Source organism: Rhinatrema bivittatum, chromosome 7 (genome assembly GCF_901001135.1).
Source record: "Rhinatrema bivittatum chromosome 7, aRhiBiv1.1, whole genome shotgun sequence".
Lineage (NCBI taxonomy): Eukaryota > Metazoa > Chordata > Amphibia > Gymnophiona > Rhinatrematidae > Rhinatrema > Rhinatrema bivittatum.
Genome location: NC_042621.1, coordinates 120,312,611 through 120,328,680, shown reverse-complemented (window position 1 = coordinate 120,328,680; position 16,070 = coordinate 120,312,611). Strand labels below are relative to the sequence as shown.

Here is a 16,070-nt window from a genome sequence, read left to right as displayed (position 1 = left end):
AAATGACCACTTCCCTTAACAGAAGAATGGCCTCAGGCTCAGTCAGTCCTCCAGGGCTAGGGAACTTGTCCACCAGCTTCTGCCATCACTGGCAAAGAAGGACTGAGAAAAAAAAAAAAAAAAAAGAGTTCCCAACCCCATGATTGTCCACCTCAAAAGCAAGGGGGGTGGCCCCAACAGGACCAAGCAATCTCCAAGAATAGAGGTAGAGATAGAAATAGATAGATACTTTTTTTTCCCTCAGTCTCAGACTGCAGGCTTTGTACCTCCACCATCTGCTGGAGACAAGAGAAATACTGAAGGACTGCAGGTGGCACTTTGTGTTATGTATCAGTGTCAGTAAAACTCTCTCTGTCTCCATCTGCTGGAGGGCAAGCAAAACTCAGGAGTCTGGACTGATCTGGGCACATACAGAGAACTTAGGCAAATTTCTCACCCCCTAACAATTAACGTGAGGACATCATCTCAGACACTCATAGGGAAGCTGGGGAGGAAGTTGATTATGCAACACTCACTTGAAGTCCTCCTTGCAGCTCTGCAGGATCTCACATGCTCGCTGCACCTCTTGCTCGCTCAGCAGAACTAGAGTTCCAATGGTTAGATGCAGTTTTGCTGGGGTCTGAAAGAGGCTGCCATCCACCCCCCAATCCTGTGTAAGGGTAAAAAAAAAAACAACAGCGTACCAAATTATGCATCCATAGGTAAAAATGCCCTAAAATATCAGTCCCTCAGCATACCTTTTCATTGTTTTCTTACTAGAAGCTGATTATTTAGGACTACCAGCAACAAGCTGAAGCAAGAATGCTTTTACCCTACCGCATTTAGAGACTTACAGTTCCTATTTCTCGATGAAGTCCAGATAAGCAATGGGATGCGAGTTTAAAAACAGATCTAGCTCAATCTACCCTGTGACCATCTAATACACACATAAGGAAGGCAATTTTCAAAAGTAAAGGGACTATCCGAAAATTGCCCATCCTGCATGTGGGTGGAAACACATGAGGGGATGAACATGCCTGCTTTTACCCATGGAAAAAAGTAGGTGGGATTGGAAGCAGGTGGCGAGGAGGCAACAATACACAAAGTTCTGCAGTTTCAAAACAATGCAGATTGCTTTTCAAGGAAAAAGGATTTACAGAGGAAGGAGGAGTGCATTTCTATGGATATTTTTTGCCTAGGTAGTTTTGAAAATTGCCCCCAAAAGCATGTCTATATGGGGAATGTATTCCCTTTATGTTATTATACTAATTCAAGACGCTTCTTTTGACCATCATAATAGGCATCATAGTTCAATAAAGGGTCTCTTTATTGCTCAGCCTTATCTATAATCATTGGTCAGTAAATACTGTGGTTTTTTAAAAAAAAATGTTTTCTTTTTGCATGTGTCAACAACCACTATAATTAGTTAAAACGTCGTTAAGCTTTACTTATCTTGATATTTTTCTTCACCCATGTGAATACTTGCTGATGCCAATGCTCATTTTACTGGTGCCAAAATGCCCAACACGGGGTCGTGTTTCGGATAAAAAAGCCCTTTTTCAAGGGCTTATTTTCTTGCGACCGGCATATAACTTCATGGCATTTATCGGTGTTTCTTTGATGCTTCTCTTCCGATAAACGCCATGAAGTTATATGCCGGTTGCAAGAAAATAAGCCCTTGAAAAAAAGACTTTTTTGTCCGAAACACGGCCCCGTGTTGGGCATTTTGGCACCAGTAAAATGAGCATTGGCATCAGCAAGTATTCACATGGGTGAAGAAAAATATCAAGATAAGTAAAGCTTAACGTCGTTTTAACTAATTATAGTGGTTGCTGACACATGCAAAAAGAAAAAAATTAAAAAAAAACAAACCACAGTATTTACTGACCAATGATTATAGATAAGGCTGAGCAATAAAGAGACCCTTTATTGAACTATGATGCCTATTATGATGGTCAAAAGAAGCGTCTTGAATTAGTATAATAACATAAAGGGAATACTGTTGGTATTTTTTTAAGAGGTTGTCATTTTCAGCGATTCCCTAATATCTGGTAGTGCTTGGTACTATTGAGACAGTATATGGGGAATGTATACAGTACATACATCCACAGAGGAGCTAACAGAGCCCTCTGAGACTCCACACCAGAGGCCACAAATGTGAACATGAGTTTCCTAAAGCCGCAAATTTTAGAACAGAACCTCCTAGACCCAGGTCAATTAGGTTATTTCAAAGGATGTTGTATATCAGGGGTAGGCAAACTTTTTTTTGCTGGGGCCATATTACCAGTTATCGATGGCAACAGGGGCCAGGGGTGTCCCCTTTGGAGCTCCTTAGCATGACAATCAAACCCCTAGCACTTAACTGCAAGTATTTCACTATCCAACAGGCTTAAGAATCACCATTTTTAGTGCCTGAGGAGCCCTGGTAATCATGGATCCCAGTCTCTACCTAAATCAGCAAAACCTTCAACCCAACAGAGATACATTTTAAGGGCAAGAGATACAAGGCATTTTCCCATCTAGCAGAACACAGATAGACTCTCACCAAATAAGAATAAAAAGACCATAAAGTATAAACAGAAAGGTGCAAACAAAAAACAAATGAACTGGAAACCTCTACAAGAAAGACTCATGTGCAGTGCAACAATGCAAGAACAGAAATATCATTCCTCATAAAAAAAACAAAACAAAACCCAAGAAATATAATCATCAATCCTAACAATGAATAAACCATACCGATAAAAAGAATATTTCAAATCAGATGACAAATAGAACATCTAATAATTAAGAAGAATACGAATAAAAAAAAATGTAAAATATTTCCCCAACATCAATTGAATATTTCAAAACAGCAGACATATCAAATATCCAATAATTAAAACTAAGGATAAAGAGATTCCCCGCTCTCCATACCTGGGAACTTTTGATTTCCAGTCACCCTGAGATTGTAGTGGATTAGTGGAAGGAGATGGGAATAAACAAACTTCCTCCCCTCTCTCTCATATACACCTGTTCATTCTCAGACACTCTCACACACCCTTCTACCTTCTCTTCTTCACTCCCTTCTTCCTCCCTCCCCCTCCCCCTTCCCTCTCTCTCACCTTTCATTCACCTTCTCACCCTTCTTACCCATCTCCACTCACCCCTTCCCTTGACTCTCAGTCACTCCTACCCCCATTCACTCAACCCCTTCTCTTCATTCTCAATCAATCATTCACCCTCCCACTCAACCTTCTTCCCTCCCCTCTGCCACGCACTCCCACTTATCCATGTCACTCACCCCTCCCTCCCATTCACCCTCTTCTTACCCCTCAGTCACTTACTCTCCTCCCTCCCATCACTCCCTTCTCTTCCTTGTCTCTCCTCCCTTGCTTTCTCAGTCACTTCATCCATCACCCACCATCCCACTTAATCCCCTTCTGGCAGTCTTTCCCTTCCTTGTCACTCCCCCCCACCTCCATCAGTCACCCTCCCACTTAATCCTTTCCTGTCAGTCATTCCCTTCCTTCCCTTATGTCACTCACCCTTCACTCCCTTGCATTCCCTCATCCTCGCCCCTTCCCTGTCACTCACTCCCTCACTCCTACTCATCCCTCAGTCACTCACTCTCTCCAATCACTCCCTTCCTTCTCAGTCACTCACTCCCCATCACTCACCCTTCCCATTCAATCCCCTTCCCTTCCTCCTCCAGTACTCATTCCCACTCACCCACTTCCATTCCCTCATTCTCACCCCTTCTCAGTCACTCACCCACTCCCTTCCCTCTCAATCACTCACCCTCTCCCTCCCGCTCACTCCCTTCCCTCTCAGTCATTCACCATCCTCACCTCAATCCTGCTACTCCCCTTTCATTCCCTTCCCTTTGAGTTACTACTGTCATGACTTACCCCTCCTTCCCAGGACATTATCATCATTGTTGTCTTCTACCTGCTGGAAGCCCACCGGCAGGTCACCATCAGGCCCACTGCTGGCTCAGGGCTTCTCCTTGCTGGTGGGGGGGGGGGACGGGGGGACGACGACAACGACTCACCAGTGCATAACACAGGACCGCCACACAGAGCCTGTCTCGTTGTTGAGGATGGGAACCTTTCCAGCACGTCACGCATAGTAGGAGTACATTACCTCCAAGATGGTGCGCCAATGCTCAGACCTGCCTACCTGATGTCATTAAAGGCTGACATCATGTTATCAAAGACAAAAATCTGGCACTCAGGCAGACAGGTCTGAGCATTGGTGGGCCGCATATAATACAATGTTTATAAGAGCTTGAAAGGCCGAAGAAAGGCATTGATGGGGCGGATTTGGCCAGCAGACCATAATTTGCCCACCCCTGTTGTACATCACAATATCAAATGCAGTTGATAAAATTAACAAAACTGCATTACCTCTATCCATTTCATGATGAAGCTCATTCATTAAGTCAACAAAGACTGTCTGTGTTCTGTAATCTGGCCTAAAGCCAGACTGAAATACATCCAGTCAGGAAGAATGATTTTGTAATTTCTGAAGCTGATCAGCTACTACTCTTTCAATAAATTTGCTCAGAAAAAGAAGGTCTGAAACCGGCCTGTAATTTTCTGGGTTACTGAAATCCAAAAAAAGGTTTGCTTTTTTAAAAGAGGACATACCCTAGCTCTTTCAAAGATTCTGGCATAATCCCTTTGGCCAATGACAAGTTTATAATCTGCAGGACTGAATCAACTAAGATATGTCCATTCTGGTTCTTAATGGATTTTAAGAGCCAGGATGGACATAGATCCAACAGGCAGGTTGTAGGTTTTCGAACATTCAAGATATTCTTGACTTCCTCATAGCTGACCTGCTAAAAAAAAGTCCCCACAACATTATTTAAATGGAAATTCTTATTTGGGTAAAACTGAAAGAGGTCCATATTCAAAAGCATTTAGCCCGATAACTCAGATGTTATGCAGCTAAATGAAGATCTGGGCATTTATCCCGCTAAATTCTAGCTGGCCAATACGTTAGCTGGCTACATTTTAGCCAACTAAGAAAGCTGGTTATGCCTCTGGAATGCCCCTAACTCCAATATTTAAAGTTAGCTGGCTAACATAGCTGGCTAAGTCTGGTTTCACCAAAGAGCTATCGTAAAGTTAGCCAGATAATTTTAAGACAGCTGGCTTATTTAATAGTGCCGGCTGCTCTATTGACTATATTTCCAAAGTTAGCTGGATAAGGTTATCCGTCTAATTTTGTTAGCCGGATAATGACTAAATATGGACCTCAAAGTTATTAGCTAAATCTTGGCAAATATTTTAAATATTTTGGGAGAAATATTTGGCAAAATTATTCAGACATAAATCTGATTCTAATTTTAGCCCTTGCTGTGGTGTTTCTAATGGTTTTAATTTGCATTTTAAGATTACATTATGAATGTCTGTACTCCGCTTAGCATTGATATATTATGCAGATAATAGATATTTTAATAAATAAATATACTCAGAGCATTTATTTAGTGCATAAGTGGCATGTATGCACTTATGAGAGAGCTTTACAAGAAAGGAAACCATTAAATCGGAACAGGGCAGAAGGTGGCATTGTGCCTGTCATATAAAGCCTCTCTGATTGTACCAATGTCAGCAGGGTTCTCCCCCTTTAAAGGCAGGACGTGATTAATCCCAGTGTGAGGAGGACATGCAGGGTTGACTCACTTCTGGATATGTTGTAATTACATTCCCATCTGTGTTAATGCTGGTGCAAATCACCAACAAGTTGCACAGAGAAGAGTTTGGGAATAGCCACATACCACATTCCCTCCCTAGCAATGAGAAAACTGCTTGTACAGTCCCTATTCTGTGACAGGAACTGCGTCGGAGAAATCTGCACTGCTTGCCTCTTTTGATATGCACTAACAGTCCTCCTACCTTTGAAAATTTCTCCAGAACATCTTCTTTGAACTGTAGGAAGCGCTCCTGGATCTCTGGCTGGTTGAGTGGGAAGGACAGAAAGTGTGTGAAGGGCTGCTTTTTCCGAAACGTCTCCACCAGTACCTCAATCCGGGTGCGTGCTGAAATGACACCACTGTGCTGTTGTCCTGTAATCACTGCAGATAAACAAGATAGACGCTTTAGTAGTAGAACACAGTAAAATACAGTGGCAGAATTTGCCAATGACGTATATTATACTGTACCAATATCTCCCTCCATCCCAGGCTTGGGAATGCTGATGGAAGTCCTCGTCTCTGATTCCAGCTTCCTCCTAGTTTCTCCTTTTTTGCCAATTATGTATCTTCAAGGAAGAAGACAAACATTATGACAGAAATAAGAGTAACAGTTCTGAATACAGTAAACCAACCATACACTCATCTCCTCTGTTTAACAAACTTCTTGTCAGAAAAGACAACTGATGCAACGATAAGGAAATGATTCATTAAACAGCAACAAGTCGGTACCTCGCTGGGAGCAGATAAGTGCTGACCCTGCTCCAGTCGGGGATTTTTTTGGCCTCGTGAAGTCAGGGGAAGGTCCACGCAATGCCAGATAACTTAACCGGTTATATGCTATATTTAACTAAGTTAGCCAGATAACTCAACTCCTCCCCGTAATGCCCCCTTAATAATAGCACCTGAATGTAATCTGCTTTGAAGTGCGAAAAAGTGGAATATAAATTCAACAAATAAATAAAATCTGGATAAATTATAGCTGGATAAGTAGTTATTCGGCTATAATTTTGCCGGGTTAAGTGGCTGAATATGCTAATTGTGCCATTTAGACAGATAACTTTTTTGTTTAAATAGTATATAATAATTTACATACCCATTCTATTCTACTCATGATTTTTTTATAAGATTTTTAGATTACAAACAAAATAAATTGCTTGTTACAGAAGCACATTTATTCCAACAATAGAAATCAAAATAAGAAAAAAAAACCACTAATAAAATTTAACAATTACAATGAAAATATCCACTTCAAAGCAGAGAGAAAAAGAAGCTGGAGAGAGGAGAGAAGTAACTAAGGGAATATACTAAAGATTACCGTAATGAGAAAGGGCAATAACATAGCTCTAAGATACTTGAGGTACAGGGGAGGAAGTAAGCGGCCTAGGCCCTCTATAAAATAGTTTAACTGCTCAGGTAGGAAAAAGATAAAACTTTCATCCCCCTTTTTAATGACACATTTACAGGGGTAACGAAGAACAAAGAAAACCCAAGGGAAATAATTTCCTGCCGAAAAGATAAAAAACCTTTTTTCTTAACCTGAGTTGCATGAGTAAGGTCAGAGAAAATCCGCACAAGTTGACCAAAAAAATAGAATAGGAAATTTCCTGAAATAATTTTGCATTACATTATTTAAATCTACGTTGAAATAAAGGAAACTAATAAAGTGTTCCTATCTAAAACCTCCAATGAAGAATTTTCAAGAAAATTAGACAAATTATCTTGAAATTCAGTGTTAACTGGCAGCCCTGGAATTTTCCTTTCAGGAAGAAAAGATGAATTAATAGATGGCATATTTTCAGACAAAAAACCTAAAACATCCTGAAAAAAAACCTCTTCAGCGTTGAAAAAGGAATTTCCCCAACAACTTTGGAGAAATTTAAAAAAGGCAAATTAAGATGTTTCACGTTATTTTCTAAAAATTCAATACCCTTCGAATGGGGCCATGCGATCTATCACAGTAGCAACATTAAATTCCTGGATAGTTTGTAACATGTCTTCAACTTTAGAAAATCTAGAAATAGTGGAGTTAACTTGTTCCTGCAGGTCAGACATTCTTTTATCGTAAGTGGAACAAAAAAGGTCCAGCTTAAGGGAACTCCCGAAGCCGGCCACTAAGTCCTTCAAAGCCTCAAGGGTCATCGCCTCAGGATGAGATGGAACAGCAAAGAGCTCACTGCCTTCAATGACCACAGCTTCCAGGGATGAGGAAAGCAGGGAAGTTCCCAACACCGGCCCCAGACCCAACTATCCCGTCGCCAGGATGGCTTCGGTGGTCCATCCAAAGAAAATCCTGTCGGGCAGGGAAGATGGAGCCAATCCAGCTGGTGAAACTCAGAAAGATGCCTCCCCCCTCCACCGCAGACGCACACAGCACATCATTGCTGGGCGCCGCAAAACCACTCTCTGGAAGATCTCTGTGCGCCGGAAGCTTGCGAAGATCTGGACTGAGGGACGCCACTTCTGCAGGCAATTGTGGCTCTTCCTCACTGGGCCGCACATCAGACTCCTCGGTTCCCACCACTGCTGGTGAGGACATGAAGCGGATGATAGATGACTTTTGTCCAGATGGGGGAAAGAGGGTCCAGAGGGAAAACCCTAACCTTCCCCTTTCGCTTGGAGGACATCTCAAGCAGGAAACCAGGTAAGAAAGGGAACAGCTAGGACAGCAGACGCTGCACATCCTCTCTTGCCACCCAGGAGAACTAGTCATGATTTTATAGACATATATCATATTCCCCCCTCAGATGTCTCCCCTCCAAGCTGTACAGACCCAACTTCTTTAGCCTTTTATCATAGGGGAACTGATTCAGCCTCTTTATCACCCCTGTACCATTTCCAATGCAACTATATCTTTCCTGAGATGCAGCGACCAGAACCGCACACACAGTACTATAGTGCGGTTTCACCATGGAGCGATACGGGACATTATGACAATCACCGTTTTATTCTCCATTCCTTTCCTAATACATACTAGTATTCTATTTGCTTTTTTGACCACCACCACACACTGAACAGAGGATTTCAAAGCGTTGTCCTCTATGACACCCAGGACCTTTGGCTGAGCAGCAACTCCTAATATGGAACCTAACATTGTGTAATACAGTGTGGGTTACTTTTCCCTACGTGCATCACTTTGCACTTATCCACATTAAATTTCATCTGCCATTTTAAATGCCCAGTCTTCCAGTTTCACAAGATCCTCCTGTAATTTTTCACAATCCTCTTGGGATTTAACAATTCGGAATAATTTTCTATAGTCTACATATCTGATAACTTCACCTGTTCCTTTTCCAGATCATGTATACATATACAGTATTAAAAGCACCGGTCCCAGTACAGATCCATGAGGCACTCCACGGTTTACCCTTCTACATTGAGAAAAACAACCATTTAGTCCTACTTTCTGTTTCCTACCTTTTAATCAGTTTGCAGTCCACAAAATGATGTTGCCTCTTATCCCATGACTTTTTAATTTTCTCACAAGTTTCTTATGGGGCACTTTGTCAATCGCTTCCTGTAATTCAAAATCCACTGCATCCACTGGATTACAATTATCCACATGTTTATTAACTCCTTCAAAAAAATGTAGCAGACTGGTAAGGCACTATTTCCCTTCTGTAAAGCCATGCTGGCTGTGTGTCTTTCTATATGTTCTGCGACTTTGCTCTTTAGATTACTTTCCACGATTTTTCCTGGCACTGAAGTCAGACTCATTGGTCTGTAGTTCCTGGATTACCCCTGGAGCCTTCTTCAAAGATCGGGGTAACATTAGTCACCCTCTAGTCTTCAGGCACTAGAAATCCCCTTTATGGCCTATTCTTGAAACACATACTATAGGGTACTCGGACCAGTTCGGAGTGAGGCAAAACAGGTAAGATAATAAAATAAATAAATAAATGTTAAAACATCAAACATCCAATAATTTAAAAAAAAACAAACAAAAAAAACAACTTGTTATAAATTTCTCAAAACACCAACAAAATATTTCAAAATAGCAGAAATATCAAACACCACTCAATAATTAAAATAAGTATTTTTAAAACTCCTGCTCGCCATACCTGGGATCTTTTGATTTCCAGTCATGCTGAGATTGTCGTAGATTTTCTCCCTTTCTCACAAATACACAATAACACAAAGACTCTCACATACTCCCTCTCTTATACATGCCTATGCTCTCACACACTCCCTCTTTCTCACACACACAGGCTCTCACACAGACACACACACACACAGGCTCCCAATCTCTCTCTTTCTCACACAAGCAGGCTCCCAATCTATCTCACACAAATGCACACACACACATAAGCAGTCTCCCAATCTCTCTCTCTCACATACACAGGCACACACACAAATGGGCTCCCAATCTCTCTCTCTCACAGGCAGGCTCCCAATCTCTCTCTCTCTTACAGGCACACTTACAAGCAGGCCTCCCAATCTCTCTCTCTCACTTTCAGGCACATATACACACAAGCAGGTTCCCCAATCTCTCTCTCTCTCTCTCTCTCTCTCTCCCAGGCACACAAACTTAAGAGTAGTAAATCACCTGGACCAGATGGTATACACCCCAGGGTTCTGAAGGAATTAAAAAATGAAATTTCAGACCTATTAGTAAAAATTTGTAACCTATCATTAAAATCATCCACTGTACCTGAAGACTGGAGGATAGCTAATGTAACCCCAATATTTAAAAAGGGCTCCAGGGGCAATCCAGGAAACTACAGACCAGTTAGCCTGACTTCAGTGCCAGGAAAAATAGTGGAAAGTGTTCTAAATATCAAAATCACAGAACATATAGAAAGACATGGTTTAATGGAACAAAGTCAGCATAGCTTTACCCAAGGCAAGTCTTGCCTCACAAATCTGCTTCACTTTTTTGAAGGAGTTAATAAACATGTGGATAAAGGTGAACCCATAGATGTAGTGTACTTGGATTTTCATAAGACGTTTGACAAAGTTCCTCATGAGAGTCTTCTAGGAAAAGTAAAAAGTCATGGGATAGGTGTCGATGTCCTTTCGTGGATTGCAAACTGGCTAAAAGACAGGAAACAGAGAGTAGGATTAAATGGACAATTTCTTCAGTGGAAGGGAGTGGGCAGTGGAGTGCCTCAGGGATCTATATTGGGACCCTTACTTTTCAATATATTTATAAATAATCTGGAAAGAAATATGACGAGTGAGGTAATCAAATTTGCAGATGATACAAAATTGTTCAGAGTAGTTAAATCACAAGCAGATTGTGATAAATTGCAGGAAGACCTTGTGAGATTGGAAAATTGGGCATCAAAATGGCAGATGAAATGTAATGTGGATAAGTGCAAGGTGATGCATATAGGGAAAAATAACCCATGCTATAGTTACACAATGTTAGGTTCCATATTAGGTGCTACAACCCAAGAAAGAGATCTAGATGTCATAGTGGATAACACATTGAAATTGTCGGTTCAGTGTGCTGCGGCAGTCAAAAAAGCAAACAGAATGTTGGGAATTATTAGAAAGGGAATGGTGAATAAAACGGAAAATGTCATAATGCCTCTGCATCGCTCCATGGTGAGACCACACCTTGAATACTGTGTACAATTCTGGTCGCCACATCTCAAAAAAGATATAGTTGCGACGGAGAAGGTACAGAGAAGGGCGACCAAAATGATAAGGGGAATGGAACAGCTCCTCTATGAGGAAAGGCTGAAGAGGTTAGGGCTGTTTAGCTTGGAGAAGAGATGGCTGAGGGGGGGATATGATAGAGGTGTTTAAAATCATGAGAGGTCTAGAACAGGTAGATGTGAATCGGTTATTTCTTCTTTCAGATAATAGAAAACTAGGGGGCACTCCATGAAGTTAGCATGTGGCACATTTAAAACTAATCGGAGAAAGTTCTTTTTCACTAAATGCACAATTAAACTCTGGAATTTGTTGCCAGAGGATGTGGTTAGTGTAGTTAGTGTAGCTGTGTTTAAAAAAGGATTGGATAAGTTCTTGGAGAAGAAGTCCATTACCTGCTATTAATTAAGTTGACTTAGAAAATAGCCACTGCTATTACTAGCAACAGTAACATGGAACAGACTTAGGGAATAGCCACTGCTATTAATTGCATCACTAGCATGGGATCTTCTTGGTGTTTGGGTACTTGCCAGGTTCTTATGGCCTGGATTGGCCACTGTTGGAAACAGGATGCTGGGCATGTTCTTATGTTCTTACACACACACACAAGCAGGCTCCCAATCTCTCTCTCTCACACAGGCACACACACACAAGCAGGCTCCCAATCTCTCTCGCAGGCGTGCACACACACACACACACACAAAGCAGGCTCCCAATCTCTCTCTCTCACAGGCACACACACACAAGCAGGCTCCCAATCTCTCTCTCTCTCACAGGCACACACACACAAGCAGGCTCCCAATCTCTCTCTCTCTCACACAGGCACACACACACAAGCAGGCTCCCAATCTCTCGCTCTCTCACAGGCACGCACACACACGCGGGCTCCCAATCTCTCTCTCTCTCACACAGGCACGCACACACACATAAGCAGGCTCCCAATCTTTCTCTTTCTCTCACAGGCACGCACGCGCACACACACACAAATAGGCTCCCAATCTCTCTCTCTCTCACACACAGGCGCGCACACACACACACACACACACACACACAAGCAGGCTCCCAATCTTTCTCTCTCTCTCTCACACAGGCACACATACACACACACACACAAGCTGGCTCCCAATCTTTCTCTCTCTCTCTCACACAGGCACACATACACATGCAGGCTCCCAATCTTTCTCTCTCTCTCACACACACACACACACACACAAGCAGGCTCCCAATCTCTCTTTCACAATGGCTCTCACACATACACAAGCAAGCTCCCAATCTCTATCTCTCATGTTCTCCCTCTCTCACAGACATACACACACACAAGACAATCTCTCTTGTTGTATCTCCCTATATGTTCTTGCATGCTCTCGCTCTCTCTCTCTCCCCCTAGGATGTGCATGCAGCATCACACATGCTATTGCTCACACACACACAAAATTGTACATGTTATTGCTCACAAACACACTTCTTGCACACAGTCTGTACTCACATAACCACTCACATACGTTATTGTTCATACTCACTCAGTCTCTCTCTTCCCCAGAATGTGCATTTTGCTGCAGCAGCAGTCTCTTCTCTTTGGCCATGCCGCAGCCACCTCTCATCCATGGTGTGGATCGACATTCTCTCTTTGGTCGCACGGCCCCAGCCCAACACAGCAATGTTTTCTCTTTGGCCGTGCAGCCCAGACGCAACTGGGAACCTTCTTTTTTCAGCCGCGTGACCCAGGCCCATTCAGCAGCCTTCTTTCTTCAGCCCAGGCCCAGCTGGGATTGAAAAAAAAAAAATAGCGGGGCCACTGAGACTTGGGAAATGGGTCCCATGTGCCTTGGGCTAATACCCCTGCTGCAGTGCAACATTACAGTGGAGAAAGGAGGAGGGAAGGGAGATTACCACAGCACAGCATGGGTGTGGCTGCGGAGTACCAGTGTGCCGTGACACAGTGATTGAGAAGCTCTGTCTTAAGGCACAAAAACCCAATATCTATTCCATTTATCTTCCCAGCTCTCACATCACATGCATAAAACTACTGCCTATAGCAATCTGACAAAACTCCACCTGACACGTGAAAAATAAAGCAAAACATCTTTCCCATCCAGTCCATTGTAGTGAATGTATAGTTATCAGAATTTTTAAAGCTGCATGTTAGAAACACAGAGGGCAATATTCAAAGCCCTTTCCACTTGTAAAAACATATTGTACCCATGGAGGTGAGGGCTCTGAATACATCCCAACCTGTCTGCAGGTATAAGTATGCATCTTGTTCAATAATGCACATATTTTACCATCAGATTCTGGAGGGGCATGCCCAGGGGAGGAGAGAGGAACAATGCGTATTGATTCGATTACTGAAACCTCAGTAGTATTGTTTCCAATTGAAAACCTAACTACAGAAAGCAAGCACCATCTCTGTGAGTAATTTTACTGGGAGCAATAATCAAAGCAAAAGACTGTGTGAAGTTTTACTTTATTGGATAAAAGTGCCTACAGAGTGCGCGCCAATGCAGGCGATTTTGATTATTGTCCCCTTGGTAACATAGTAGAGGGAGAACTGGTCCATCCAGTTTTTCCTAATCACACTGCTAAGGATATATCCCAGCTGCCAGCCATAGAGCATGGGCACTTGTAAGATCTCACTTCTTTTGTGACCTTTTTCCTCCAAACTCTACCATACTGGGTAGATAAACATATAAGATTCTACAAATGAAGGAGCTGGCAGGGTCTATCTGGCAGGTTGTGTAGAACTAGTAGTAAACAATGGATCAGACTGTGTGTAGGATCAATAGCGAGAGAAACCAGAAGAGTGGAGCCTGACCACTATATATAGAAATATAACATGATATATGATATTTATTCTTGACATCTGTTAATTTTTCAATTATGTAAATAAAGCTACAGCTGTTTAGAGACCAGCCAGTTTGGTAGAGTACTTCCAGAAGGCCAGATGTTCAAGCATTTAAGAACATAAGAACATAAGATATGCCACACTGGGTCAGACTAAGGGTCCATTAATTCCAGTAACCTGTTTCCAGCAGTGGTCAATCCAAATCACAAGTACCTGGTTAGTACCCAAACATTAAATAGATCCCAAGCTACTAATGCTTGTAACAAACAGTGGCTATTCCTTATTGATTAATAGCAGTTTATGGACTTCTTCTCCAGAACTTATCCAAACTTTTCTTAAACCCAACAACACTAACTGCCTTAACCACATCCTCTGGCAATGAATTCCAGAGCCTAAGTGTGCGTTGATTGAAAAATAATTTTCTCCAATTTGTTTTAAATGTGCTACTTGCTAACTTCATGCAGTGTTCCCTAGTCATTCTATAATATGAAAGAGTAAATAACTGATCCACATTTACCCATTCAAATCCTTTCAAGATTTTGTTGACTTCTATCATATCCCCCCTCAGCAGTCTCTTCTCCAAGCTGAACAGCCCTAACCTCTAGCTTTTCTCATAGGGGAGCCATTTCATGCCCTTTAACATTTTGGTCGCCCTTCTCTGTAGTTTCTCCAGTGCAGATGCAGTGACCAGAATTGCACATGGTATTCAAGGAGCGGTCTGATTATGGAGCAATACAGAGGCATTATGACATCCACTGTTTTATTTGCCATTCCCTTCCTAATAATTCCTAACATTCTGTTTGCTTTTTTGACTGCCACAGCACACTGAGCCGACGATTTCAATGTATTATGCACTACGATGTCTAGATATCTTTCCTGGGTGGTAGCTCTTAATATGGACCCTAACATCATGTAACTACAGCATAGGTTATTTTTCCCTATATGCATCACCTTGCACTTGTTCACATTAAATTTCATCTGCCATTTGGACACCCAATCTTCCAGTCCCACAAGGTCCTCCTGCAATTTATCACAATCCACTTGTGATTTAACTACTCTGAATAATTGTGTCATCTGCAAATCTGATCACCTCTCTCGTCGCACCCTTTTCCAGATCATTTATATATATATTGAAAAGCACCGGTCCAAGTACAGATCCCTGAGGTTACTCCACTGTTTACCTTTTTCCACTATGAAAACAGACCATTTAATCCAACTCTCTGTTTCCTGCCTTTTAGCCAGTTTGCAATCCACAAAAAGACATCACCTCTTATCCCATGACTTTTCCGTTTTCTTAGAAGGCTCCTATGAGAGACTTTGTCAAATGCCTTCTGAAAATCCAGTCTTGCGGTTAGACAAGAGAGGAAATGAGTATGGGTGTGAACTAAATAAGGTTACTACTCATTCTATGCTGCCCACCAGACAGACCTGGCTGCAGCTGACCTGCCAGAAAGACTATTGCAAAGATGATGACATACTTAAGGGAATAAATTATGCAGTAAGATAGTGCCCCAGGATGGATTTTACAAAGGCTATTGTGGGTTCAAGGGTAATGGAACTGTCTGTCTCAGGGGATGGACACAAGGATACCAGCCTTTCACATCTATAATCACCAGTTCCATAGAAACATAGAAATGACGGCAGAAAAAGACCAAACAACCCATCCAGTCTGCCCAGCAAGCTCCCACACATATTTTCCCATACTTATCTGTTTCGCCGACACCAAGTTCAGGGCCCTTGTTGGTAACTGTTTGATTTGAATTTCCTGCCACCCCCTGCCACCCCCTGCCATTGATGCAGAGAGTAATGTTGGAGTTGCATCAAATGTGAAGCATAAGGCTTAATAGTTAAGGGTAGTAACCGCCGCATCAAGCAAGTTACCCCGATGCTAGTTTACCCAGACTGCACAGATCATAGAAACATAGAAATGATGGCAGAAGAAGACCAAACGGCCCATCCAGTCTGCCCAGC

The 16,070-nt window shown here is 42.2% G+C and overlaps 1 protein-coding gene across 4 annotated transcripts in view; it reads right to left on the bottom strand.

Annotated features, from left to right (window-relative positions):
* The window catches only part of ASCC1 (activating signal cointegrator 1 complex subunit 1), a 185,382-nt gene that overhangs the window by 128,745 nt on the left and 40,567 nt on the right, over positions 1-16,070 (bottom strand). For 3 of the 4 annotated variants that reach the window (XM_029609028.1, XM_029609030.1, XM_029609031.1), the window contains exons 4-6: positions 6,128-6,225; positions 5,862-6,040; positions 516-649 (exon numbers count right to left, since the gene is read on the bottom strand). In XM_029609028.1, the coding sequence (XP_029464888.1) occupies positions 516-649; positions 5,862-6,040; positions 6,128-6,225 (411 nt within the window). Of the gene's footprint in view, positions 1-515; positions 650-5,861; positions 6,041-6,127; positions 6,226-12,777; positions 13,021-16,070 lie in introns of all 4 variants that reach the window. The other variant, XM_029609032.1, reaches the window with a different exon arrangement.